At 39.8% G+C, this 27795-nt stretch overlaps 1 protein-coding gene across 6 annotated transcripts; it reads right to left on the bottom strand.

The window, feature by feature from the left end:
* On the bottom strand, nucleotides 1-27783 carry ubn1.L (ubinuclein 1 L homeolog). Of its 6 annotated transcripts, none has more exons than XM_041577066.1 (18): nucleotides 27469-27783; nucleotides 20005-20497; nucleotides 18502-18591; nucleotides 14659-14754; nucleotides 13389-13526; nucleotides 13202-13287; nucleotides 11889-12312; nucleotides 11274-11344; nucleotides 10263-10392; nucleotides 7366-7484; nucleotides 6351-6473; nucleotides 6094-6237; nucleotides 5625-5675; nucleotides 5394-5436; nucleotides 3623-4633; nucleotides 2325-2574; nucleotides 1943-2035; nucleotides 1-799 (listed from the first exon to the last, which is right to left on the bottom strand). In XM_041577066.1, exons 2-18 carry the CDS (start codon nucleotides 20239-20241, stop codon nucleotides 747-749), a joined length of 3159 nt encoding a protein of 1052 aa, XP_041433000.1. In that variant the 5' UTR covers nucleotides 20242-20497; nucleotides 27469-27783; the 3' UTR covers nucleotides 1-746. The 6 variants fall into 6 exon arrangements, with proteins under 6 accessions (XP_041433000.1, XP_018092160.2, XP_018092159.2 ...); XM_018236670.2 differs by having other exon boundaries at nucleotides 2-799; nucleotides 2325-2577; nucleotides 10299-10392; nucleotides 27469-27781; XM_018236669.2 differs by having other exon boundaries at nucleotides 2-799; nucleotides 2325-2577; nucleotides 27469-27781.
* Nucleotides 27784-27795: the final 12 nt, after the last annotated feature.

Consider the following 27795-nt stretch of genomic DNA (forward strand, 5'->3'; position numbering starts at 1 on the left):
CATGTATCCCTTAATATCTTGGAATTAAAGAAAAATAAATAATGAATGTAAATGACAAAAGTGCTTAGAATAACATTTACATTCACTTATTTTAAAGGTTTACTTATCCTTTAAATAGGACAAGCAATATGGCATCACCTGCAATGTGGCAGCATCAACTTATTATTATGTAGAGCGATGACACATTTCCACAGTGCATTCAAAGAGTATACAACATTCAGATCAGACCCTGCCCCAACAGAGCTTACAATCTAAATCACATTCACACACATACAAGGGCCTGTTTTATCTGGAGCCAATTACCCTGCCTGTATGTGTTTGGAGTGTGGGAGGAAACCCATTCCGACATGGAGAGAAAATACCAACTCCTTACTGATAGTACCCTGGCTGGAAGTGAACTCAGGACCCCAGCGCTGCACATTCACTAAGAAAGAAAAAAAGGGGTAGAAATGTTATGGAAACAGTTGCCCCTGAGAGCAAAAAGGAAGAAATGTTATGGAAACAGTTGCCCCTGAGACAAGAAGGGGGAAATGTTATGAAATATTTTTTTTTTGTTCCCATGCAAATGAACACTAATCCACAATAATGCATTGTATGAGACTGAGCAGGCTGTGGGGCGAAGAAGACACGTGCTTGCGTCGGAATGTAAAGAGCAGGTTGCTCATCCGCTTCCCTAATATTTAGTGCAGAAAATCTCCCAGAGATAAGCTTCAAGTCTTTATACAGATTTCATATTTGGTCGTGTGTTAGAGCTTTCTCTGAGGGGTTGCTGGACCTTTTCCGTGAATGTGGGCGCCATCTGGAGGAACAGAGATAAACATGAAATCTGCAATGAAACTCACAAAAATAAAAAAAGGAGAGAAGGAAAATCTATGCTACCAACCATTCCCAGAGACTATTATCCCACTGTTACTATAGGCACCATCTCTCCCTACTATACCTGCTATCCAACAGTCACACTCCCTTCCCAGAGACTATTATCTACTGTTACTATAGACACCATCTCTCCCTACTATACCTGCTATCCCACAGTCACACTCCCTTCCCAGAGACTATTATCCACTGTTACTATAGACACCATCTCTCCCTACTATACCTGCTATCCCACAGTCACACTCCCTTCCCAGAGACTATTATCCCACTGTTACTATAGACACCATCTCTCCCTACTATACCTGCTATCCCACAGTCACACTCCCTTCCCAGAGACTATTATCCACTGTTACTATAGGCACCATCTCTCCCTACTATACCTGCTATCCCACAGTCACACTCCCTTCCCAGAGACTATTATCCCACTGTTACTATAGGCACCATCTCTCCCTACTATACCTGCTATCCCACAGTCACACTCCCTTCCCAGAGACTATTATCCCACTGTTACTATAGACACCATCTCTCCCTACTATACCTGCTATCCCACAGTCACACTCCCTTCCCAGAGACTATTATCCACTGTTACTATAGGCACCATCTCTCCCTTCTATACCTGCTATCCCACAGTCACACTCCCTTCCCAGAGACTATTATCCACTGTTACTATAGGCACCATCTCTCCCTACTATACCTATCCCACAGTCACACTCCCTTCCCAGAGACTATTATCCCACTGTTACTATAGGCACCATCTCTCCCTTCTATACCTGCTATCCCACAGTCACACTCCCTTCCCAGAGACTATTATCCACTGTTACTATAGGCACCATCTCTCCCTACTATACCTATCCCACAGTCACACTCCCTTCCCAGAGACTATTATCCACTGTTACTATAGGCACCATCTCTCCCTACTATACCTGATATCCCTTAATCGCAGCCTCTTCACAGAAGCTATTTTTCAACTACTAACATAAATGTTGTGGTGCCTAATATAGAGCTCCAGTGGGGAGTCTTTCATGTACCCAGCAAAATAAAGCTATGAGAGCACTCTTTCTCCATTTACCTGTCTGTCCAGGCTGTATGTGTTTGGCGAGGGCTGGTTGAGGAAGCTGTGTGGAATGGTGAGGAGAGCCAGAATGCAAACCTCCCACCACATCTGCAGAAGACAGAATACAGAGTAAGGATTGTCTGTCTCATATACAGTAAAAAAATGGTCTTAAAATCAGTTACTGACATTGGTGTTACAATAGATATAGTTATACTACAAAAATAGGTATTACAGTTGAAATATAGCAATTTGCAGAATTGTGGCCATATCACAAACTAAAGGTCATAAATAATATGACATAACTGATGCCACATATAATATTCTTTTTTTTAAAAAAACAGACAACTTATTTAAATGTTTAGTTTGTATAACTATACTGGTGGCTTAGTTTGCTTACTCCTTGGTAATCCATGATGAAATGTGCCTGGTGCTGGTCCCGTGACAATAGCATCTTTCGAGGCTACAGCTTTGGGTGCTGGATCAGTTGAAAAGGAAATGACGTGGAGAGGGAAGGCGGGGATGGGAGACAAGAGACTCAGTTGGGTAGCACCTGGGAGCTTGCCTCCATTTGGTTTGTAAGCAGGAGTCAGCACAGTCAGCGATGGCGTCGAAGTAAGGATTGCGGAGACAGGGCTGCATTTTGGGGACTGCTGTGAGAACAGAAAAGAGCCAATAGATAAACTAAATTCCCAGCATGCAGTGGGGAAGCCACTCAATGTTAAAATCTCACATAAAAACGTCAGCTGCACTATTCAACCCCACCTTGAATTCAATAGGTGCAAAGATTGCTCCAGTTCTTGTGACCCATAGCGACAAATTAGTAAACACCTGAATGGCTGCCACGGGTTGCTAAACTTAAGGGCCAATTTTGCACATATAAGACATAGGGCCACTGTATTTAAACCAGTGAACATATATCATACCTCAACCTGCTGGCAGTCATTCACATGAACGGTACTTCATATCAATGCTCATGTGGTTTGTGGTGACTGAAGAGCAGTTTTCATTCTAATGAATAACTGGCAGAGAAATGATACATCTGACATTCGCCATGTTACATAAATGTTTTTCTTTTTCAAAATGAATCAGTTAATAGTGCTGATCCAACAGAATTCTACACTGAAATCCATTTCTCAAAAGAGCAAACAGATTTTTTTTAAATATAATGTTGAAATCTGACATGGGGCTAGACATATTGTCAGTTTCCCAGCTGCCCCAGTCATGTGACTTGTGCTCTGATAAACTTCAGTCACTCTTTACTGCTGTACTGCAAGTTGGAGTGATATCACCACCCTCCCTTTCACCCCCAGCAGCCTAACAACAGAACAATGGGAAGGTAACCAGATAGCAGCTCCCTAACACAAGATAACAGCTGCCTGGTAGATCTAAGAACAGCACTCAATAGTAAAATCCAGGTCCCACTGCGACACATACAGTTACATTGAGTAGGAGAAACAATAGCCTGTCAGAAAGCAGTTCCATCCTTAAGTGCTGGCTCTTTCTGAAAGCTCATGACCAGGCAAAATGACCTAAGATGCACCTACACACCAATATTACAACTAAAATACACTTGCTGGTTGAGGAATGAAATGTTATATTGTAAAGTGAATTATTTGCAGTGTAAACTGTGTAATTTAGAAATAACTACATGACAGAATCCCTTTGAATTGCGTTTATAACATATAATGCACTTACAGTGATGGTGGGTGATGCTGATGTGTTGGTTCCCACTCCTGTCACCATGGAAGATGTCAGCAGCTTAGCAACGCCTTGTGTCCCAACCCCCGAGTCTTGAGGTGCCATAAGTGTCAGCTTTTGAGGAGGGTAAGGTGTTTTTTTAGCGGGGACAGTGCTGGAATTACGAGTGGGGTTTGAAGGAGATGGATTAAGTGAGGAATTTGCACTTGAATTCTGCATACCTGAACTTCCTGAGCTACTGTTGGCAGGAACAGGGTTTCTTGGTACTGGTGACTTATACACCTGCTGTACTGTTGTAACGGTATTTCCAGGGTGCTTCCCTACAGAGCCTAGAGGTGCAACAGGCCTGATAAGGTTGTTTGAAGGAGATGAAGGGTGATATCCCTGGGGTCTTGCAGGTTGAGTAAATGGTCGCTGCGGAGGTGACAGAACTGTACCCCTAGGACTCTGGATTGTGTGCACCAAATTAACCTTGCTATGTTGGTTGCTTATCTGGTAAAGCTTCACTGAAGGTTGCATGGATGCTCTGGCTATCGGGAAAGGTTTGACTTGTGCATTAAGATGAGGCTTCTGCTTCCCTTGCTGAACCTCAGAAGATGGCTTTGCAGTGTGAATGGGAACCACAACTTTCTTCTCTGATGTAACAGACTGGTCAGTTGAAGCCCCTCTTGGTAACTGTACACTATTGGGAGGACTTGACTTTTTCTTCTCCTCTATGATAGTGGTCTTCTCTGGCAGGCACATTCGGGGGCTAGGAAAGTCAAGGCCAGCTGGCCGACTGGAAAGAGCGTTTAAGTGCTCTGAAATAGTATCAAGTGACGGAGGGTTGTGGATGAGATCTCCATCAAGGGAATTGTCCTGGGTGTAGCTAGGGAGGGGGGATGCTACAACTGAAAGTGGGATGGAGGAAGGAACAGAGTCCTTGGATGAAACAGATGTTGCTACTGTATCTGCTGCTGCCTCTTTAGGGGGCGAAGCTGGTTTCTTTTCATGCTTGTTACCAGAGTCCTAAATTAGAAATGAAAATTAAATGGTCACAAATGTCAGAGGTATGGTGATAAGAATAGTAGAGCTGTGGTTGCTGGGATCAATTTCAACCCGTGCAGAAACTAGAGTGAATTTGTATATTAGCTATATTTGCAGGGTGTTAGGCACCTCCCAGTGATTGTGATCAATCCCCTGATTCTATTTAAGCACCACGGAACAATCCTTTTCCTCCTATTCTTCTTTTTTCAGTACCCTTGGCTGACGCATGTGCAGTAGAGTGAGAAAGGCTTTTTTGCTAAAGTTCAGGTTTCCACTCTACTGCACATGTGCACTCATGCGAAGAAAGGAGAAAAGGAAGGAAAAGATCACTTGGTGGTGCTCACACAGAAGTACCCCGGCATTTTCCTGTTAACAGAAGCACTTACACCAGGGTGTCATAATATTTTGCACCCCCTGTGCTTTAGACTTCTCATTTATCATTTAAGTGGCTGAAAATGCAACATTATGCCCTTGTAGTTTTATTTTTTTGCTTGTCTGATCTGAATAGGATTCCAGGGGCAACTCATTGTACTTGGGGAGGATTCTTGGTCTGTTAAGCAGATCCCAGCATTAGCTTCTCTGAATGGCCAACTACCAAATAAGCAATTAATAAACATTACATTGCTAAAACTAAAAATGGTTTATTTAATCTCATTAAGTTCAAAAATTAAATATATGGCTGAAACCCTCAGAACAGCATTATAAGCAGCAATCTTTTATAAGAGATAAAAACATACTGTACCTTTATTTTGACTTTCTGTGCAGTCATTGCCCTGTTCTTCGCCCTGGCAAGAAAAAAAGCAAACCAAAATATTAAGTAAAATATATAAGTATTCGGATCTTGCATGCAGAATATATATATATATATATATATATATATATATATATATATATATATATATATATATATATATATATATATATATATATATAAATTAAATGCAGAATGCACACGGTGGTGTGTGATACTCACAGAATGGAACTGAGCTGTGGATACATACGCCTGGTCTCCTTAAACAGTGTTCTGTAATAAAAAAATAAAGGGTGTAAATTAACACCCCAACACATTTCTGCTGCTTATAGCTCATTCTATCTGCAGTTAAACCTGTTGGGAAGTGGGAATATTTCCAGTTACATATACAATTTATATTCCATTCAGCTACAAAGTTCAGTAGGATGACAGCAGTTATTATTTACAAGGAACACTGCATATAGATGTATGTTGGCAGCTTTCATTTTGCTTGCTCCTCCCAGAGCATCTTTTAAAACGACCTCCAGAGGTGGTCTTGCATTGCTGTCAATAGGTAAATGCAGTGCAGAGGCAGTATATAATTACAGAGAGGGAACAAACACTTTTAAGTAACTAACATATTCCTACTGTCACTTTAACAAGGTAACTAAGAATTCCTTTGTCATCTGATGGCTTTTTTTTTACAATTTACCTGGCCTGCATCCAGCCTCGGGGCCACAGTGGTTTGACTTCTCCATCCAGGAAGGATTTGAGATAATCCTCTAGACTTGGCATGTCATTTTCCTCTTCCTCAAACATATCCACCTTCATACGCACCAGCTGGCTCAGCAGCTGCCTGAACACAGAACAAAATGTGGGAGGTGAGACACAGCCTCAAGGACAGTTTTTAATACAAACAAACAGTATAAAGAATATCAAATAAACATTCTTTCTCTTCTAGTCTTTCACCTGAGTTCATCAGTCCACTGGAACTTCTTGCGGGGCCCTGAAGATTTCCGTCCACCTTTTTCTCCTTCCTCCTCTTCTTCTGAGCCTGCCTTCTGTTCTTTCTCCTTGTCCTCTTCTAGTAACCTTTGTGGTAATAAACAAAGTGCAACCTCTTCACAGTCCTCCCATCATACTTGTATAACTACTGATTAGTTGCCCAATAGTGACATGGACAGGATGTATGTATGATGATCTGTTCAAGAGAAGTTTACCTTTAATGTAACCACTAAGCCCTGCCACTGCCCAAGCAACAAGTTCTTTGGTCTCTTAAAGGGGAACTATCGCGAAAATGAAAAGCTTCAGCATACTGAAATAAGAAACCTTCTAAATACAATCAATTAAAAATTCTGTACCGTTTCTGAAATAATCGAGTCTATCTTCACTATTCCTCTCTCAGCATCTGTTTCTCCTCATTCTGTCTTTTTTCAGGAGTTGGGTGTCAGATGAATGATCCAGTATATGTTATAGGGGGGCTCCTTTGCCTAGATGTATTAGAGCTCACTCTATTAAAATCACCAGAAATCCTGACTGTCTGCATGCAGGGTTTGTGCAAAAGGCAGTTATTTTGTTAGCTTTTGTTTGTACTTGAATCAGTTATTTGAGTGAGCTCTAATAGGAAAGGAAGCCCCCCTATAAGATATATTGGATCATTCATCTGACGACCAACTGCTGCATGAAGACAGAAGAAAGAGAAGCAGATGCTGAGAGATGAATAGCGAATATAAACTTGATTATTTTATAAACAATGCAGATTTTGTAATTAATTGAAAGTTTCTAGCTTCAGTATGAGGAGGCTTATATTAAATTTTCATTTTTGCGATCGTTCTCCTTTAAATAAAGGGCATGTAATTATAAGGCTTAAACATTCTAAGGCTTACTCTGACAATGAGCACTGGCATTCAACAGCACACAAGTATTAGAAGCCCACGCAGCAGTGAAAGATTAAGCTGCATAGCAAAAACAGCAGGTCACATACTTGGCATATTTTGCTTGGTTGTACACTTTGCACTCTTCGTGGTACTTTGTGATTTGCTCTGGCATGGTCCGTGCCACGGCTTCTTTCAGTTTCCTCAAAGGCTCTCGTAACCGACCCCCCTTAAAAAGAAAGATTTCAAGAATGATAGGATCTCAAGCAGAGGATAAAAATTTTAACATTAAACAATGCATCTTTATAAAATTGCAAATACTAGTCCTTTCTAGTCCATTCTGGATCCCCAGCACCTAATTAATCAAGTAAACGATCTACTGACGAAGAGCAAGGGCACACTTAGGGGGTTCTTAATCAAAGGTCCAGTTTTTTTTTCACAAAAAATTTGAGATTCTTTGGCTAAAAAAAACTCAAATTTGTCGAGGTGTTAAAAGAAAACAAAAATAAAACCTTGAATTTTGTGAGCATTATTATACCCCGAACCTGGAAATAGCTTGAATCCAAAAGTACACCATCTAAAACCGGTCAAGATCATGTAGAAGTCAATGGCAGAGGTCCTTTTACCATCTGAAGAGGTTGTAGCCTTCATGATGTTCTAGTTTTTTCAGTGGGTTTTGCTCTAAACTTGATTAATTTGATCGATTTCAGCTTTTTTTTTGGTAGAAACTTGTTCAATTTGAGTTTTCAGGTTTCTAACCTCTAATTCACTGATTAGAATTTTTAACATTCAAGTTTTTTTCTTAAAGGAGAAGGAAAGGTAAATTACAAATAAAGTTCTGTACATTAGCCACTAAGTGGAGAGATACTTACTGGAATCGTTGCTCTATATGTTTTTCCATGTTTCTGCAATCCCAGATCGTTGTAAAAAATGTAGTGAGATACATAGAATAAAAACGCCATCCCTCTCCGTATCTCAATACTCTCTAAAAGGGCTCGCACATGCACAGTATAAATTTCGTAAGCCCTGCGCATGCGCAACAGAGCCTTTACTTCCCCATGCGATTGGCACGGAGAGACGCATCAGAGAGACACGCAGCAGAGACACCTTGTTTGTGCCTTGAGCTGTATGTGTGACGCGATCATGGGGGAGGACTCAATTTAGCGCATGCGCATTTTCAACAGGGAGACACGTGAGGTGCACACGGCCAACATGGCGGCCGCAAAGACTGTAAAGTGGGAAAATTTCAACGCCACGGTATGAGTGCGACAGACCAAATTGGGCAGGGAAAATAATGCTGTTCAGGAGAGGGGCGCCCAAGCAACAATTACAAATAGGTATTGAAAATGACCTTTCCTTCTCCTTTCAACTAGAAACCATTCGAGTTGTGAGTTTATTCAAGGTTTAAAAAAAGCTCACAAGCTCTAAAACTCGACCTTTGATAAATACCCCCCTAAGAGTATGCTCCGCTTCTCTCCACCTGGTTTCGTAGGCAGGCAGAGAGAAGCAGATCCATTCCTACATTCTTCCATGTTTAGCTGCACTGACAAGCACAGTGTCAGCCTGAGTGCAGCTACACGGAGTGCACCAGAGCAAACATTCTTACTACTTAAAACATAAAAACCTGACAGGTGCTTGTAGAAAGGAGAAGGCAGATAAGAGAAGACTGATAACAAATAAGTATATTGCTTAAAAACAATACAATTAAGTTACAAACTAAAACAATATATATATATATATATATATATATATATATATATATATATATATATATATATGTATATGTATATATATATATGTATATGTATATATATATATGTATATATATATATATATATATATATATATATATATATATATATATATATATATATATATATATGTTGTAGCCCCCACCCTTCCCAACTATAGTCAGGTGATCCCACTGGTGTCTAATAAAAGGGCAGCCAAGTTTGGGAGTTTTACTTTGAAAGCAGCAAGTAAGTTGCAGGTAAAACTTAGTCCCTTTGTAAAATGTATAATGAAGCAATAGAATTCTTAATGAATCAGATGAAAATTGAGCTAGGGACTAGCCAGATATGGGATGACTTTGACGTAGTTGGCCAGCTTAAATGTATTGCTATATATGGACAAACAATCCCTGTTTTGTTTAAAGGGTAAGGCATTTTTCAGTAGCAGTATGCACAAAATGTCTCTGTCTTAAATATATTGATAATGGGTTGAGTGCAGAGGACTCTTGTATTTGTCTATATGTATTTTGTGGTCACAGCCTCATTGCCCTGCCTAATGGTTTTAAAAATTAGAAAATTAGTGGTGAGCACAACTTTTCCTTGTTTTATATATATATATATATATATATATATATATATATATATATATATATATATATATATATATATATATATATATAGACAAATACAAGAGTATATATAAATTCCCAGTTAGAAAGCACTCACGGCAAGTCGCTCACATCAGCGTTAGAATAAAAATATATATTTTATTTTAATCGTTTAAGCGTTTCCATCTATAGAAGATAGTCATCAGGATCGAAATGCGGCGATACATTTTAATGAACGCTTAAAATATAATATATATTTTTACTGTAACGCTGATGTGAGTGACTTGCCGTAAATGCTTTCTAGTTGGGAATTGTACTTTTTACGGTGAGCACCCAGCCCTTGGCTGAAAACTGCGGTGAGTGCCGATATAATGAACGATATATATATATATATATATATATATATATAAAGTTCAAGAGGACCCGTACTCCTTGGTTAGTGAACCAAAAATATCTTTATTTTTCAAACTTGTGCATATATATATATATATATATATATATATATATATATATATATATATATATATGACAGCAGAGAAAGAAGTGCTGTGCTACGCATGCTTACACTCAGGAACATGTACTCTCATCCATGCGCACACAGATAAAAGCACACAACCACATACAAACACACACTTTTTCAAAGAATAGCTACAATGGCCAATCTCTGACCTGCTTTTGCAAGTACAGGCGCGTGGCCCATTTTACCAGAGTGTCTTTGCCACAAGGTAGGACTGATGCCAGATGTGTGAAGACTGCCAAACGAAGAGAGGAGCTCAGTTCCCGTGATAATATGTATATGCTGTGGGAATGAAGAATGCTGGTTAGAATTAGTAAGGAAATACTTGTCTTGAAGCACTGTGCTCATGTGTCTGTCTTCAGGTTTCTCATTTCTGAATAGAGCATAATAAAATGGATACAGATTTGACAGGTCAGAGTTTGCAGCATTATGTGCAGAGGAGGAGCAAGGGTCAGCAAAGATTAATGTGCAAATGGGAATGGCGATCACTTTAGAGTAAGAATTGTTGGGATCTGTAAAGAATATGCAGAGTAGGAGTGGGAAAAAAAAGGATGATGTGTGGAAAAGGATAATGAGCAGAGGAGTAGTGAGGATCACTAAAGGACAGCTTGAAGAGGAACTGTAGGGATTAAGAAAATGATAAAATACAGAGGAGGAGTGGGGACTGGTAAAGAATACAATTGAAAAAGAGGGATCAGTAGAGGATGCAGAGGTTAAGTGAGATCTGTAAAGAGTGCAAACAGAAGGAAGAGATCAGTTAAACATCCAATGTGGGGAGGACAGAATTGAAAAGGACCAAGTGAGTGCAGAGGGAGAGTTGGGGTCAGTAAAGGATGCACAGAAGAATGAGATCTCTAAAGGATACAGTGAGTGCTGGGGGGGGAAGTAAAAGTGAAGGGCCAAGTGAGTGCAGAGGGGAAGGCAGGATCAGTAAAGGATCAATAAAGGGTGCAGAGAGGAAGGAAGATCAAATATGGATAGAGTGAGTGTGGGGGTTGAAGTGCAAAGCACAATGTGAATGCCGAAGGAGAGGAAAGATCAGCAAAAGGGTCCAGTTATGCAGTGCAGAGGGTGACTTATCATTACTGGATCACTCAGAGTTGAGTGCTCAGAAGAGGATCTTGGAAAAGTTATGTGATGTGTTTGTGCAGAGTGATACTCACTCAAGCAGAGCGCTGTTCATCTCCTGGGAGAATAGCAAACCTTTTTTTTCACCCTCTGATGCTTTTACAGCCTAGAATGAAAACGAAAAATGTGGGTTAATTTATTGCTAAAAATCGTGATGATTGTCAGGAACAAATGTGATGCTACTGGTTTCAACTCCCAAACAAAACTAGTGAATTTAACAAGACACTGAATTATCTGATAATATCTCTGCAATGGGTGACTGCCATTACTATTTGTCGGACATAACCTTCGTATGATTGCTGTCTTTGAATTGATGACCTGAGCATGGTGTGATTTGTTCTTTTTACTAGTTTATTTAAGCTGAATTGCTAGTAGTTAGGATAAGGATATATCTGCATGTCTATGGCCAGCATAAGGTACAGGGAGCTAAGGAGGATAACTTTGACAGATCTTCACTGTCCTACAGCAACTCAAAAATACATGAACTCTTATTCCCGTTACGTTACACTTGCCAGAGATACAACACGAAAGAAGGTTTTCAATCATCAAGGCAGAATCAGGCTGTTGTCTGATCTTTCCCAAGTTACTGTTTTTTTGAACCATTGGTCTCCAAGATTTTTGCCAAAGCTAAAGAGAAGCATTTAACTGACCTTTGTAAGCTCCTTGATCCTTTTCTCTAGGGCATGAGGTAATCCATCTGGAAGAGATGCAGGTGTTTTAATGGCCTCCTCTGATGTGCTCCCACCTTGGACTCCATGCTTTTTCTCGGGTGGCCCATTGTGTATATTCTCCATCTGTTTCTCTCTTACAGAGTCTATGGCACTGACAGCTTTAAGTAGCTCAGACACGTGAGTCGACACAGCAGCATCGGGGGCCGGCTCAGCCTCTTGTGGAGTTGGCTGCGATAGAATAGGCTGCTGGCTAATGCTGGAGGGTTTGAGAGTGGGAGTCGGGGACGGTGGAGTGATAATGTTTTTTTGGGCATTTTTCTCTTGCTCAAATCTCGCCAACATCTTAAAAATCGCAGAGTGCTTCTTTTTCTTCTTATCTTTTGTACCATTTAAAGCTGTGAATCTAAGAATGAGAAAACGTCACGTTAACCTTCATCTCTTCATGATCAATCACTCAACTTCACAAACATGCAGGAACATAAGCAGGACTGTTTTAATCCTATTGTAAAATGTTTTAAAAGGATAGTCAGTTATAATATAACTGGCCATAACTACAATTGTATTTACAATTTGTCTAAATTTAGAATGATTTCTTTCTTGCATTGTTAACCCTGCCATTTTCTAACATATGGAACATAAAATATACAGTGGGCTCATGTGTTGGGCATTATAACAACTATTTATTAAGGTTTCCTGGACTTGTGTAATGTAATGTATTTGCTGCAGCATATACGTCCATGTAACTTTATAATTTCCCGCCGTATGCAAATTAGGCAATGCTAGCGCATCTTCGCTTTGACTGCCGAAGTAACGCTAGTGAAAATTTGCCATAGTTCGGTGCCGTGGACGCAACTTCGCACTGAATTAGCGTTGTACTAGCAAATTTACGCCTGGTGAAGTATTTCGATGACTGCGAAGAAGTCGCTGGCAAATTTTCTCCGGTTAGGGAATTTGCCCCTAGGTGTATGGCCTAGTTACTAAGAGCAGTAATATGTTGCGCATCAAAAGTAGCTAAAGATTTCAAATATAATGCATAGCTTAGGAAGACCAAAGTTGGCTCATATTGCATACAGATATGGTAAAACTATGCCAGCATTGTTCATCCTTCACAGAAAATTGTAAGTGTATATTTGACCTTTACAATGTGCTTTATTTTCTGACCCATAACTGCTCCATTTCACATATATTAGCATATGAGGCTGTCCTTACTGAAAACTAGCAATGTTATGTCTTTGTGGCTGGAATCTGGTCACAGATTAGAAAACCCACGCACTAAATAAATTTGTTCATACCCTGGCTTTGGATGTTTATTTTTTTTGCATTTCTTCTCCTCTGCCCTTTTCTTTTTCTTCACTTTTTCACCCCTATCCTTCATTTTCTGTCAATGTGGAAGCAAAAAGGACAAAGAAAGATAGATCATATATTGATATTGCTGCAGCTATTGCGGTGTGCTAAGAATGCCTGTAAAGTGAGCTTTACCTTGGGTGATTTCTTCTTCTTCTTTTCCTTGACGACTTCATCTTCTGACTCAGATGCTTGTCTGAACTGCAGAGTTCCTGAGTTAATGTAAAACCCTCCATGCTTGGTTGTCAGTGAGGCAGGTACTAGCTCATCATACTAAAAGAATATAATAAAATACACAAGTTAACCTCCACTTTACCTATCCACGGACTGGTTTCAGATCATCTAACTGTACAAGACTGTGCTTAGGTTGGATCGGTCTGTGCTGATTGTGTGTACATTTCTTTTTACTTAATTGAATTTATTTGAATAAAAATGAATTCCTAAATAATAATAGTTACGTGTTTGTTACAAATGGGTGACTCCATGGTCCCTTCCTGGGGGAAACTTACAGGCCTAAGTCAATTTTTGCTAAACTCTTCAGGTCTTCCAAGAGCTTACACAATAACATACCACATTAGTGTTAAAGGGATACTGTAATGGGCAAAAAAATTTTTTGTTTTTTTTTTCTCCAAAATTCATCAGTTAATAGTGCTGCTCCAGCAAACTTCTGCACTGAAATCTGTTTCTCAAAAGAGCAAACAGATTTTATATTTCATTTTGAAATTTGACATGGGGCTAGACATATTAGCAGTTTCCCAGCTGCCCCCAGTCATGTGACTTGTGCTCTGATAATCTTCAGTCGCTCTTTACTGCTGTACTGCAAGTTGGAGTGATATCACTCCCTCCTTCGCCCCCCCCCCAGCAGCCTAACAACAGAACAATGGGAAGGTAACCAGATAACAGCTCCCTGACACAAGATAACAGCTCCTTGGTACATATAAGAACAGCACTCAATAGTAAAAACCAATGTCCCACTGCGACCCCAATCAGTTACATTGAGTAGGAGAAACAATTGTCTATAAGAAAGCAGTTCCATTGTGCAGCACTGACTCTTTCTGAAAGCACATGACCAGGCAAAATGACATGAGATGGCGCCTACACACCAATATTACAACTAAAAAAATACACTTGCTGGTTCAGGAATAAATTTTATATTGTAGAGTGAATTAGTTGCAGTGTAAACAGTGTCATTTAGAAATAAAAACTACATCATAAAAATCACGACAGAATACCTTTAATATGCAGTGTTTTTATTTATGTACATGGTTTTTAGATAAGGGTGCTTCCATGACAATAATATTGTATATAAATTGCTCCTTTAATTAAAGCAGTGATTGCAGTTCTATTATTACTCCTATAAAAATCTGGGCATAACAACTTGCTCCTATGGGTATTTGTAACTCACCGCCTCCGAGTTGTCTATAAAAGAGTCCGACTCGTCATACCCATACCCCATATCGATAAGGTCCTGCTTGCGATCCCTGCGCCTCTTTTTGTTTCCCTGGGAACATTGAAATATGCCTTGATTACTAACTGATGCACAGCTTACTGATTTGCTTGCATTTGCCATCTGACCGTAAACCCCTCTTTCTATGATGCCAGTTACCCATTTGTGCAGCACACGCTGTGTTGCTAAACAGGGGTATTCAGTATACTTGGAAAGGCTGTGCCACATGACAGAGGAGTAAGGGAGAAGGACAGACAGGAGGAGAATAAGGGAGGAATAACATATATTTGACAGAAAGGAGTGAAGGAGGTGTAAATAAAGGGGTTGTTCACCTTCCAACACTTCAGTGGTTCAGTTGGTTTCAGATAGTTCACTAGAAAAAAAAGACTCTGAAAGGGGAACTCCACAAAACATAACTTAAGCTTTTTGAAAAGTAAACATAATTTCAAGTGACTTTTACATCAATTAAAAATATGCAGACTTTTCATGATTTTTAATGGTTTCCAAAAGTTCCCTTAACCTAGCCCCCTGCTCTTCTGCTGAACTTTCGGACTACTTTGTTGAGCTGGCTGACTACTGTTACTTTTTTATCAAGAACCAGCTGTATGGAACGTATTTTGGGACATCATCAGGAGAACACACGCTGTGGGCTGAGGAGGGAGGGCTGAGGATGGGGGGCTTTTGCAATGAGGGCTGAGGAGGGAGGGCTGAGGAATGTGAAGGTGTGACTGCAGTTTCTTCGGATAAGTAAGTAGAATAAGAAACGAGTCTGCATACTTCTTCTTTACGAGAGCGCATGCAGGAGCGTGTGTTCTCCTGATGATGTCCTAAAATGTGTTCTGTACAGCTGTGCTCAGCCTGCATCCTCCAACCCCCACAATTCCCTGCACACGTGATTTCAATAAGGAAAGGAACATGACAGTGCAATGCATTGTGGGTTATGTAGTTCCTGCATGCTGTCTGTAAGCTGCGGAGTAGTTGTTACAATTTGTAACATCAGTGTTTAGTCCCTCCTTCCCTGCCAGGATTTCAAATGATGCAGAAAGAGAAGAACTGTTACACAGCTGGATTTCAGCATAGAAAATGGCATTTATTTATACTTTTTGAAGAAACAGGTAACTGTGATGGGTATATTAGGGGTCTCTGTGATATGTGGGCTTCTTTATCAAATTTTGGTTTGGAAGCAGGAGTTCCCCTTTAAGTTACTGCTGCAGCTCTGGGAGGGGGGGGGGTCACAGACTCTGTAAACTGTTCTAAATTGATATATTTGTCCATGCTGAGCAGAATCCCTGAATTTCATTAAGACAAGCCATAAAAAGCTGTATAATAAAAGTCCTTTTCAAATAAAACATGAAATCCAAATTCTTTTTTTATTAAAACATTCATAGCTGTTGTAAACTCATTTTAAAATCTCAGCTGTCAATCAAATATTGTTTGCCCCTCCTCTATGCCTTAGGCAATTACTTTCACTTTCCATTCAGCACTTCCTACATGTCACTGCTCTCCCCACATTCCCCCTCTCTCTTCACCATTTAATTGTGTAGCCAGGGCATGGGGATGGACATCAGGTCCCCCATTCTGGTGCACAAACAAGATTCTGAGATGATACAAGGCTTGCCTTAAAAACAGTGTCCACAAAATGGCTCCTGCCTGCTTGCTATAATTATGACTTCCCAGACTGAAGGAAACAAGATTCCAATCATTTATACAGTGCAATTAAAGTTCATTTTGCTTGACTAACGTGATAAAATAGGATTTGCAATGATTTTTTTTGGGTGACGGGTCCCCTTTAAAGGCAGCTGTTAGAATTGATACAATATATGTGAATATACCACAGACGCTGAAATGCATTAACTAATGGAGCAAATTTAAACATTTCAGAATCCGCACCTGGATTACTGAGCTGCCTGACTGAAAAACCAGAGACAGGAACATGAAACATTAAACGCCAATTGTGGAAAAACAGTAAAAAATGGGAAGCAACTGAAAAAAAAAATCTTTATTTTGGTGAACAATCTGAAAACAACTGAACTGAAAAAAGTATCTGGAAGGTGAAGAAAGCCTTGCACATGACTATAAGGAGGAACGGAGGGCATACGGTAAGGAAGGGAAAGAGGAGTAGTTGAAATCAGACGGGAATGGTGTGGAAATCTGCATAACTACTAGGTATATGTTTTGTCCTTTGTCACAATATGCGCTGAGCAAAACATTCTTTGCTTTATAACATTCATTTCAAATGATAATAAAAGATGCTCAGAAATATGGTACATAGTTCCATAAAGGATCTCATCTGCATCAATCAGCAACACAATAAAACACAGCCTGTTTGGATGTCAATAAATTATTTTGGTAACGACCTAATATGGCAACAGTAGAAGAGAACATATAAACTGGGAATAAGGGGAGTGGATATTTTATAGTGATTTGCTGAGTTATAAAACCTTTTTAATTAGAACATACAAAAGGGATTGTTCCCTCTTTGTTCTCTGCATTCCCATCTCTAAATCAGAGACAGAAGGATTACGATGAAGGTCACTTGAGCAGCATGTGGCAAGGTCAACTCCAGTCTGTCTCATTCTGGCTAAGGCTGCTCAGGATTTAAAGGAGTTTCAAGATCAAAATGATAAATATATATATATATATATATATATATATATATATATATATATATATATATATCTCTTTTTTTTTTTTTTTTTATACACAACCTGCATCGGTTGCTGCTTAACCACACTCCACAATTCTTTAACAGAGATCATGTGAGCAGGGAGTAGGGTTGCCACCTGGCCGGTATTTTACTGGCCTGGCCGGTAAAAATGATGCTTGATGCCAATGTTATTAATAGGAAAAAACTGCAAGAATATAGGAAGGCCGGTATTTTTTCCCAGAAAAGGTGGCAACCCTAGCAGGGAGTGATCATATAAATAAACCTGTTTGGATTATCAAAATGCACATACAAGAAGAAAAAAACAAAGGAAGCCTTGGGTAAAAAAAGCCTTTAATTTGGGCCCTGGGTTACATGGGGGTTGCTACAATTAGGGGCACATTTACTTAGCTCGAGTGAAGGAATAGAATAAAAAATACTTCGAATTTCAAAGTATTTTTTTTGGCTACTTCGACCTTCGAATCGAAAGTTTCGAACTAAAAATCGTTCGACTATTCGACCATTCGATAGTCGAAGTACTGTCTCTTTAAAAAAAACTTCGACCTCCTACTTCGCCACCTAAAACCTACTGAGCATCAATGTTGGCCTATGGGGAAGGTCCCCATAGGCTTTCTAGCCAATTTCTGAACGAAGGAATTTCGATCAATGGATTAAAATCCTTCCTTCGTTCGATCGAACGAATAGCGCTAAATCGAAGTCGAAGGATTTAACTTTGAGGGTCGAATATCGAGGGTTAATTAACCCTCGATATTCGACCATTAGTAAATGTGCCCCTATGTGTCAGTTACATTTGTAGGTGCAACACACATAGATCCCTAGAAGAAAACCCTCCTTCAAGGCACACGGGTGATGTGTGCAAGTTATAAGCAGTATATACAGGCCCAACTACTAGTGATGAACGAAATTATTAAGTTTCGGCCATAGACTCTAATGGGTGAAAAAATTTGTGGCGCACTATATCAAGTGCCAAAAAAATTGTCGCCCGTAGACTTCAATGCATTTCAACGAATTTTCACAGTTTTCAAATTTTTTTGGCGAAGCAAAACAGGTAAGATTCGCCCATCACTACTTACTACTGTTTTTATGGGTGTTTACATGTGTGCTTTGCGCTTGGTAAATGAAACTCGAACACTTACATATTTTTCCTCAAACCTCTTGGCAATGTTTGCAACCTCTTTCTTCTCTGCTTCTTCTTCACTGATCACGCTCACAACCTTCTTCTGACTCTGCAAACACAGGATGTAATAAACTAGACTTCTAAGGTTTCATTTGTCTCAGGTCACTATTGGGCTAGCATTTCACAGGTTATAAGACAAACCAGATTAATCTCTAGATCTCTAGGGTCCACCTATTCAGCAGATAACGGAGTGAAGGAAAATAAGCAATTATAATATTTGCCTGTAACATATAGACTAGAGGAGTGGGAAAGCGTCCAACATCCCAGCTGCTGAAGAATTGTAGTTCCATTTGATGACTGCTGTTGCTATGGCTACCATAATTAAGGGAGCAACGGATTTATTTCTAGCTACTGTTATCGATTTAGACTCTTGTGAGACCCACAAAGCTGCTGATTATACAATGAAATCATGGTTTGAGTAAATGGGTTATATAATATGGCTATGGGGCTTGTTAGTATTTAGAAATCCAAAATGTCCTTAGTACTAGTCAAGAGAACTGGTACACTCCAAACCGAACCGAAATAAAAGACCAGTAGGAAATGCCACCAAGTTTCAAACTCATACAAATAAAATCTATTTTAAATGACAACAACCCTTTAAACATAGGCTGAAAAATGTTTGTTATAATGACAAAAGACTATATTTACTAGGCTTTATCTGATGAAGAGGACTTCTCCTTTACAATGATGGGGTTAATATTAGGGATTATCTGCGACTCTTTAATGTCACATAGTCAATGGCAATATGCTTTGATAAGTGAAATCGAATATCCTTTTATTTTAAAGTAAGGGGCACATTTTTTCTTGTAAAAGTTTAGGGGGCCCGGCTTAGTTTTGAAGCCTTCTGAAACAAGCTTGCGTATGAAAAATAATTTAAAGGAAAACTATATCCTCCGAACAACGTAGGTCTCTATAAAATGATGTTGCATAAAAAAGCTCATATGTAAAACCCTGCATCATGTAAATAAACCATTTTCATAATAATAATAATATACTTTTTTTAGTAGTTTCCTAAATAGAAAATTGTAATTTTAAAAAATAAGGGCCGCCCTGGGCTCCTATGATTCACAGTGCACACAAACACACCAAACATGTTAGGTCACATGAGCCAATTAACAGACAGATTTCTGTATTTTGCTTCCCACACTTCTTCCTGTTAAGAGTTATAATATTTCTGGTCAGGTGATCTATGAGACAGCACACAGACCATGACAAAATGGTGGTTCAAGGCAAGAGATGTAAAAGGGCAATAATTACTTAAATATATTTTCCAGTTTGGTAAGATTCTTTCATATGCCACTTAATTTTGATATAAACTATCTGTTGCTTAAGTATTCTTTTTGGGGGTATAGTTTTCCTTTAAGAGCCATGCAAGATCCTTCTAAGGACCACGGCTACCGGGGCTCAGAGATTTGAATCCTGCATATCACCCTCCATATGCAGTGTAGATGTTCTTTCTTACCTTGTCCCCATGCAAGCCTTTCTTGCCATCCCCCCGAAGATTTCTTAGCAGTTCGGGGTAACAGAATTCAGGGCATCGTTTCTGATCAGGCTCAAACAGGGTGAGCGAGATGCGGACAGTGGCAGCCACTGACGTCTCTGACTCCTGCTCTTCACTTCTTTGTCTTTTTACAGCAGATGAGTTATGGGGATTCTCAGGTGGCAGACAAGTCAACTGCATGCGACGGGGTTCGGCCATTGCGCCCCCCCCAATTTATATATATATATATATATATATATATATAGAAATCAGTTGTGTACAGCCATGACCTCAGAAAAGGTTACAGAGAAGATTACAGAATTCTGAAATATGACTATGGAGTGCAACCCTCTAAGGATCAGCTACAACTCATGATACAGCAAGGTTCGCAGGACTGTCTCTACCCCGCAGCTTTGAAGGACAACACGAGGGCGACAAACACTTTCCACCCGATCTGCATCGCTGCAAGTATGACCTGTAATGAATACATAAACAAATGTTATGAAGACAGATAAAGATGAGCCTTTAAATCAATGATATAATCAAAACGGTAGAACGTAGAATATCTGCCATTTTTTATTTAATGATTCTGGTCACCCTGCATGACTTCCTAATATGATTGGAGGAAGACACTGGTAAGATAAAGAAATCAGTCAAGGATGGCACCAGGATATTATTAATGACACCAGCAGGCTGTAATGTGGCACATAAAAGGTTAATATTCAGAAATTGCGCGGGATGAAGATGCTTGTGGTTCTCATTTGGTGCAGCTGGCTTTTTGATGCTCGCTGGCTTGTCAACCATGACTTATGCTTTTTTTAAATAATCCATAATTAAAATATTTTTGGTGCTAGCCCCTTAATAATTTTGCTTTCCAAACTCAACATTTATATTAACAGGCATAGTGAGAGCTGAAACAAATAACCTGTTTATTTATCATGGGCACTGCAATATTTTGTTACATTTCTCACATTATTAGGAGTATTCAAAGGACCAGTAATATTAAAGGGGTTGTTTACCTTCTAACACTTTTTTCAGTTCAGTTGGTTTCAGATAGTTCCCCAGGAATAAAGACTTTTTCCAATTAATTACTATTTTCTATGTGTGACTGTTTTTCTAATATTGACGTGTAAAGTGTCATTTCTCACCTTCTAAAGCAGCTCCGGGAGGGGGGTTGGGTCGCTGACCCTGTAAACTGTTCTAAACTGATACATTTAGTTTATACATTGCTTATTTTCGTCCCTGCTGAGCACAATCCAATGTCATTACAGGCAGCTGTTAGAATTGATACAATAGTTGCTAATACTCCAGAGATGCTGCTGAGAAATGGATCAACTAAATTGAAAGTTACAAAATTTTAACAGTTGAGAGTCTGCACCTGAATTACTGAGCTGCCAGAGTCAGAGACATTAAACTTTAAACTTAGATTTTGGAAAAACGGTAAAAAATGGAAAGCAATTGGAAAAAAAAGTCTTTATTTCTGGAGAACAATCTGAAAACAATTGAACTGAAAAAAGTGTTTTGAAGGTGAACAACCGTGGTTCCCCTTTGTTATAGAACGGCTCATTCTAAGCAACTTTTCAGTTGGTTTTCATTATTTATTTATTTATAGTTTTTAAATTATTTTCCTTCTTCTTCTGACTCTTTCCAGCTTTCAAATGGGGATCACTGACCCCATCTAGAAATAAATGCTCTGTAAAGCTACATATTTATTGTAATTGATACTTTTTCTTACTCATTCAGACCCTCTCCTATTCATATTCCAGTCTCTTATTTAAATCAGAGCATGGTTGCTAGGGTAATTTGGAGCCTAACAACCAGATTGCTGAAATTGGAGAGCTGCTGAATAAAAAGCTAAATATCTTGAAAACCACAAATTATAAAAAATAAAAACCAATTGCAAATTGTCTCAGAATATAACTCGCTACATCATACGAACAGTTAACACAAAGGTGAACAACCCTTTTCAAGTAAACAATGAATTCATATCCTGATTAAAGGGGTAGTTCAGCTTTGAGTTAACATTTAGGGGCAAATTCATCAAGGGTCGAATTTCGAGGGGTTAAATCCCTCGAAATTCGACCGGGGAATAGAATCGAATAGGCAATTCGGGCAAATTTACGCGCTTGCGAATAGTCGAATTGGCGAATATTCCCAGGCGAATAGGCGCTCGATCGAATATTCGCTCGAAGGATTTTCATTCGATCGAATGCCTTTTTATTCGGTCAAAAACTTGGAAAACAAGCCTATGGGACTTTCCCATAGGCTTTTAAAGCAATTTGGTAGGTTTTAGGTGGCGAAGTAGGCAGTCGAAGTATTTTTAAAAGAGACAGTACTTCGACTATCGAATGGGCGAATAGTCGCAGCATTTTTGCGCTCGATCTATTCGAATTATTCTACTCAGGCGAATTTACGCCAATTCGATAGTCGAGGAGCACAAAAATTCGAAGTTTTTTTACTTCAAATCCTTCACTCGTTAGTGAATCGGCCCCTTAGTATTCACAGAATGCCTGGTTCTTAGCACCTTCTCAACGGGTCTTTCGTTTTCATTTTTGATTGCATTTTTCTTTAATTATATGTCTTTCTCTTCTTCTTTTCCGCTTTCAGATGGGGGCCAAAACTCTGTTAGACTACAATTTCATTGTGGCAGGCCGTCACTATTTATCTTTCAGTTGACCATACAAACCACTGCTGGTAACTTGGGAACACTGAAACCTAGCAACCAGATAGCTGATGGAAAACTGCTGAACAAAAGGCTGAATAATTAAAAATAAAACACGAAATATAGTGAAGACCAACTGTCTACATAATACAAAATGCTAATTTAAAGGTGAACTACCCCTTTACAGTTATCAAGCATTTTAAAATATGTTGTCATGTCCTGTTTTGATTCCTAGTGGGTGATAGATTGACAGCCCATCCCAGTAAAAATTATGCTTAATGCCAATTTTATTAAAAGACATGGCTAGCAATGTATTTCCCTGAGAGTCAAATTAGGCCCTAGCATTCAAAGTACAACGAGGTCCAAACAGCCCCCACTAGCCTACTAAATAGGGACTATCTATGGCATTTTAAAGGGGTTGTTCACATTTGAGTTCATTTTTAGTATGATGTAGAGAGTGATATTCTGAGACAATTTATAATTGGTTTTCATTTTTTATGATTTCTGGTTTTTGATGTATTTAGCTTTTTATTCAGCAGCTCTACAGTTTATAATTTCAGTAACCTGGTTGCTAGGGGCCAAATTACCATAGTAACCGTGCACTGATTTGAATAAGAGACTGGAATATGAATAGGAGAGGGGCCTGTATATTAAGAGGAGTAATACAACCAGCAATAACTGTACATTTTTAGTCTTACAGAGTATTTGTTTAATAGATGGGGTCAGTGACCCCCATTTGAAAGCTGTAAAGAGTCAAAATAAAAAGAAAAATAATTAAAAGACTATAAAAAATAAACAATGAAGACCAATTGAAAAGTTGCTTAGAATAAGCTATTCCATAACTTACTAAAAGTTACATTTAAGGTGACCCACCCCTTTAAAGCACTCCCTCTGCCATTTGCCAGAAGCCACAGATTGCCTGTCTGGGTCTTTATTTCACACACAGTTATAAGTAGCCTGCAGCCCTTACATCTTAATCCCTACTGTGGTGCCAGGAGGGAAGGTGGGACATGGGCGATACGTGGGACATGGGCGATACGTGGGACATGGGCGATACGTGGGACATGGGCGATACGTGGGACATGGGCGATACTTGGTGTTTTGGACAGCACTGTCCATGACGGTCTGTAAGACCAATCTAGGTGCTGTGGTAGGGAAGTACAATAACTTTATGGGCACAAAAAAGATTTTTATTTTTACAGGAATGTGCATGCAGGATTGTCACTTGGCTGGGTTTTAGGAGAATTTGTCAGCACCACATCTAATGCTAATTTTAGTGGTGCTTATGTTCAACATTCCCACGTCCTTCTGCCCATTTCAAATAGTCTGCAGTAGGGGTGCACCGAATCCACTATTTTGGATTTGGCCAAACGCCCAAATCCTTCGCAAAAGATTCTGCAGAACACAAAACCGAATCGTAATTTGCACATGCAAATTAGGGGTGGTAAGGGGAAAAAATTATTTACTTCCTTGTTTTGTGACAAAAAGTCATGTGATTTCCCTCATGTGATTCGGCGGGGCAGAAGGATTTGGCGATTCCTGCTGAAAAAGGCCGAATCCTGGATTTGGTGCATCCCTAGTCTGCAGTAAACAGCACCGTACAAAGAAAATTCTAATTAAAAGCCTTTAATTTAACACGATGCGCTGGAAAAAGGCCAAAAAAAAAGTCTGAAATGTTGCTGTCAGGACCCATGTTAAATAAAGGCTTTTCGGAAGATTTTCCTTTGTACGGTTTTGTCTATTGCAAACCTGGCTGGGTTTTATCAACACGACCAGTAAGGATCACAATTGTACATCATGTTATCTGTAAGTAATTACAGATACCAGAAAGCTTGTATTCTTTCCAGAAAGGGTGTCAAAAATAGGGGGTAGGGTGAATGTCAAAACTTTAAAGGAGAAGGAAAGCTACGGAGGCATTTTATTGCCAATAGATTAGCTGCAATAGTGCAAGCTAGAATGCTATATTTATTCTGTAGAATGTTTTACCATACCTGAGTAAAAAGCTCTAGAAACTCTCTGTTTGTTTAGGATAGGAGCTGCAGTATTAATGTGGTGTGACATCACTTCCTGCCTGAGTCTCTCCCTGCTCTTGGCTCAGATTAGAGTAGAGTAGAGAAGGGAGGGGCGGGGGAAGAGGAGCAAACTGAGCATGCTCTTGCCCAGGGCAATGAGGTTTAAGCTGAAGGCAGGAAGTCTGATACAGAAGCCCATGAGTACACAATAGAAGGAAAGAAATGTGCTGTTTCTTTTGACAGAGGACTCAGAGAAGCACTACTTTGGGGGTTTGCTGGTATATTTAGATGGACTTTTCTGATAAGGCTTACTTAGTTTTAACCTTTCCTTCTCCTTTAAATAAAAATGTAATGTGCAATAACAGATAGGGATGCACCGAATCCACTTTTTTGGATTCGGCCGAACCCCCGAATCCTTCGTGAAAGATTCGGCCGAATACCGAACCGAACCCTAATTTGCATATGCAAATTAGGGGCGGGAAGGGGAAAACATTTTTTACTTCCTTGTTCTCTGACAAAAAGTCACGCAATTTCCCTCCCCGCTCCTAATTTGCATATGCAAATTAGGATTCGGATTCGGCCGGGTAGAAGGATTCGGCCGAATCCGAATCCTGCTGAAAAAGGCCGAATCCTGGATTCGGTGCATCCCTAGTAACAGACACGTTTTTAATTCCCCCCAGAGAACATAGCAACCCCTATAGAATGCTCCTTTTGCTGCAAAGTTGCTTCCCACATACTATTTATGTAAGAAATAAAATCAGTGGATATGGCGGGGAGTTTATGTTAATGGGGTGGTTCACCTTTGAGGTAACTTGTATGTTATAGAATGGTCAATTCTAAGCAACTTGTCATCTTTTATTTTTATTCTTTTATAGTTATTTGCCTTTTTCTTCTGACTCCTTGCAGTTTTCAAACGGGCCTTGCTGACCCCTTCTAAAAATTAAATGCTCAGTTAGGCTACAAATGTATTGTTATTGCTTCTTGGTATTAAAGGGATACTGTCATGGGAGAAAAATTTTTTTTTCAAAATGAATCAGTTAATAGTGCTGCTCCAGCAGAATTCTGCACTGAAATCCATTTCTCAAAAGAGCAAACAGATTTTTTTATATTCAATTTTGAAATCTGACATGGGGCTAGACATTTTGTCAACTTCCCAGCTGCCCCGGTCATGTGACTTGTGCCTGCACTTTAGGAGAGAAATGCTTTCTGGCAGGCTGCTGTTTTTCCTTCTCAATGTAACTGAATGTGTCTCAGTGGGACATGGGTTTTTACTATTGAGTGTTGTTCTTAGATCTACCAGGCAGCTGTTATCTTGTGTTAGGGAGCTGTTATCTGGTTACCTTCCCATTGTTCTGTTGTTTGGCTGCTGGGGGGGAAAAGGGAGGGGTGATATCACTCCAACTTGCAGTACAGCAGTAAAGAGTGATTGAAGTTTATCAGAGCACAAGTCACAAGTGACAATATGTCTAGCCCCATGTCAGATTTCAAAATTGAATATAAAAAAATCTGTTTGCTCTTTTGAGAAATGGATTTCAGTGCAGAATTCTGCTGGAGCAGCACTATTAACTGATTCATTTTGAAAAAATGTTTTTTTCCCATGACAGTATCCCTTTAACCATCTTTCTATTCAGGCCTCTCCTGTTCATATTCCAGTCTCTAATTCAAATCAGTGCATGGTTGCTAGGGTAATTTGCAACCATGCAAACCCTTAATGAAAAAAAAAAACCCTACCCTACATAGACCCTCCTCCCCCCAGCCTAGCTGCCCCTCCGGCCAAATGCCCTAACTCTTTTCTTACCCCTCCGTGCAGGTTATGTTCAGGGGAGTTCACGGGCGCCATCTTCTTTTCTTTGGTATTCTTCGGAATGAGACTGGTTTATCGGCGCATGCGCCGTTGGAGCAAGTTTCTGTTTTGCGACAACTGTGCATGCGACGAAACTCATAAAAATTGCAGAAGCGCTGGTCTCATTCCGAATATTATCGAAGCGGCTGAAGATGGCGCCCGTGAACTCCACTGGACAGAATCTGCATCAAGGGGTAAGTAAAGACTCAGGGGCATTTGCCCGGGGGCAGCTAAGCTGGGGGTAAGGAGGGAAGGGGTTTATGTGGGGTAGGGGTTTTTTTTATTAAGGGTTTGCTTCTCCTTTAAAATGCAGATTGAAGAACTGCTGAATAAAAAGCTAAATAAGTCAAAAAACCTTAAATAATAAAAAATGAAAACCAATTGCAAATGGTCTCAGAATATCACTCTCTACATTATACTAAAAGTTATCTCAAAGGTTAACAACCCCTTTAAGAGGGTCATTCTGCGTTAGGCCATGGCAATGTTTCCATGCCAACGGGCAACAGGAAATGCATAAAGCGGCTTCAGGTAAAAAAAAAAAAACCTCCCTCAAATTATATTAAAAGAAAAAACTTAAGCCAATTTAATTCGGTTCACTTGCCTATAGTTTGAGTGTTTTACTGCGTGTAAATAATAATACAAAGACCCAGGGCTGTGTTGGAATTTGAATGACACGATGCACATTCCCCCGCCAATAAAATATATTTTTCACACAACTCACACCTACAACTGTGTGTCACGCAGACAACAAGCAAATGCCTGACTGTCCCTGATTTTATACCCTTGGGTCGCGCCACTGCACACGGAAGGGGGCGGGAAGATTCCATTGCGGCTCAAGAGAAAGGGGTACGCGAGTACCCGGAAGTGCTGTATATAAACTGATATTGAGGAACTCAACTTCCGCACCCAACATTCCCCTATCCACTCACCGCGACGCTCTCCGGTCCGGGGGCTGACAGTCGATTAAATCAACGTCACCGGCAACGGCGCCGTCACGTGTTCCGGAGAAAGCCGCGGCCTGATGCCTCCCCAGTCACGTGACCTCCCACGACGCCGACAACAATAACAAACGTTGACAGGGATCGAACCGCCTCACGTGATTTCCGTAGCAAATAGGAGACGACATTGGTATACGGGCGCGCCCCAGCAAGCACGCCGGGCGTGGCTAAGACTGAAGGCTGTCGGCACTTCATCCAACGATTGGTTGGGCATAATCAGTTTTTTTTTTAACTCTTCTCATTGGCTGTCGGCGGTGG

Source organism: Xenopus laevis, chromosome 9_10L, assembly GCF_017654675.1.
Source record: "Xenopus laevis strain J_2021 chromosome 9_10L, Xenopus_laevis_v10.1, whole genome shotgun sequence".
NCBI classification, from domain to species: domain Eukaryota; kingdom Metazoa; phylum Chordata; class Amphibia; order Anura; family Pipidae; genus Xenopus; species Xenopus laevis.

Coding starts and splice junctions, on each gene's coding strand:
- ubn1.L (XM_018236669.2), bottom strand. CDS start 20,241: ATGGCCGAACCCCGTCGCATGCAGTTGACTTGTCTGCCACCTGAGAAT. Junction 18,592..20,004: donor AAGGCTTGCATGGGGACAAG/GTAAGAAAGAAC, acceptor CTGTGTTTGCAG/AGTCAGAAGAAGGTTGTGAG. Junction 800..1,942: donor CATACAGCCTGGACAGACAG/GTAAATGGAGAA, acceptor CTGTTCCTCCAG/ATGGCGCCCACATTCACGGA.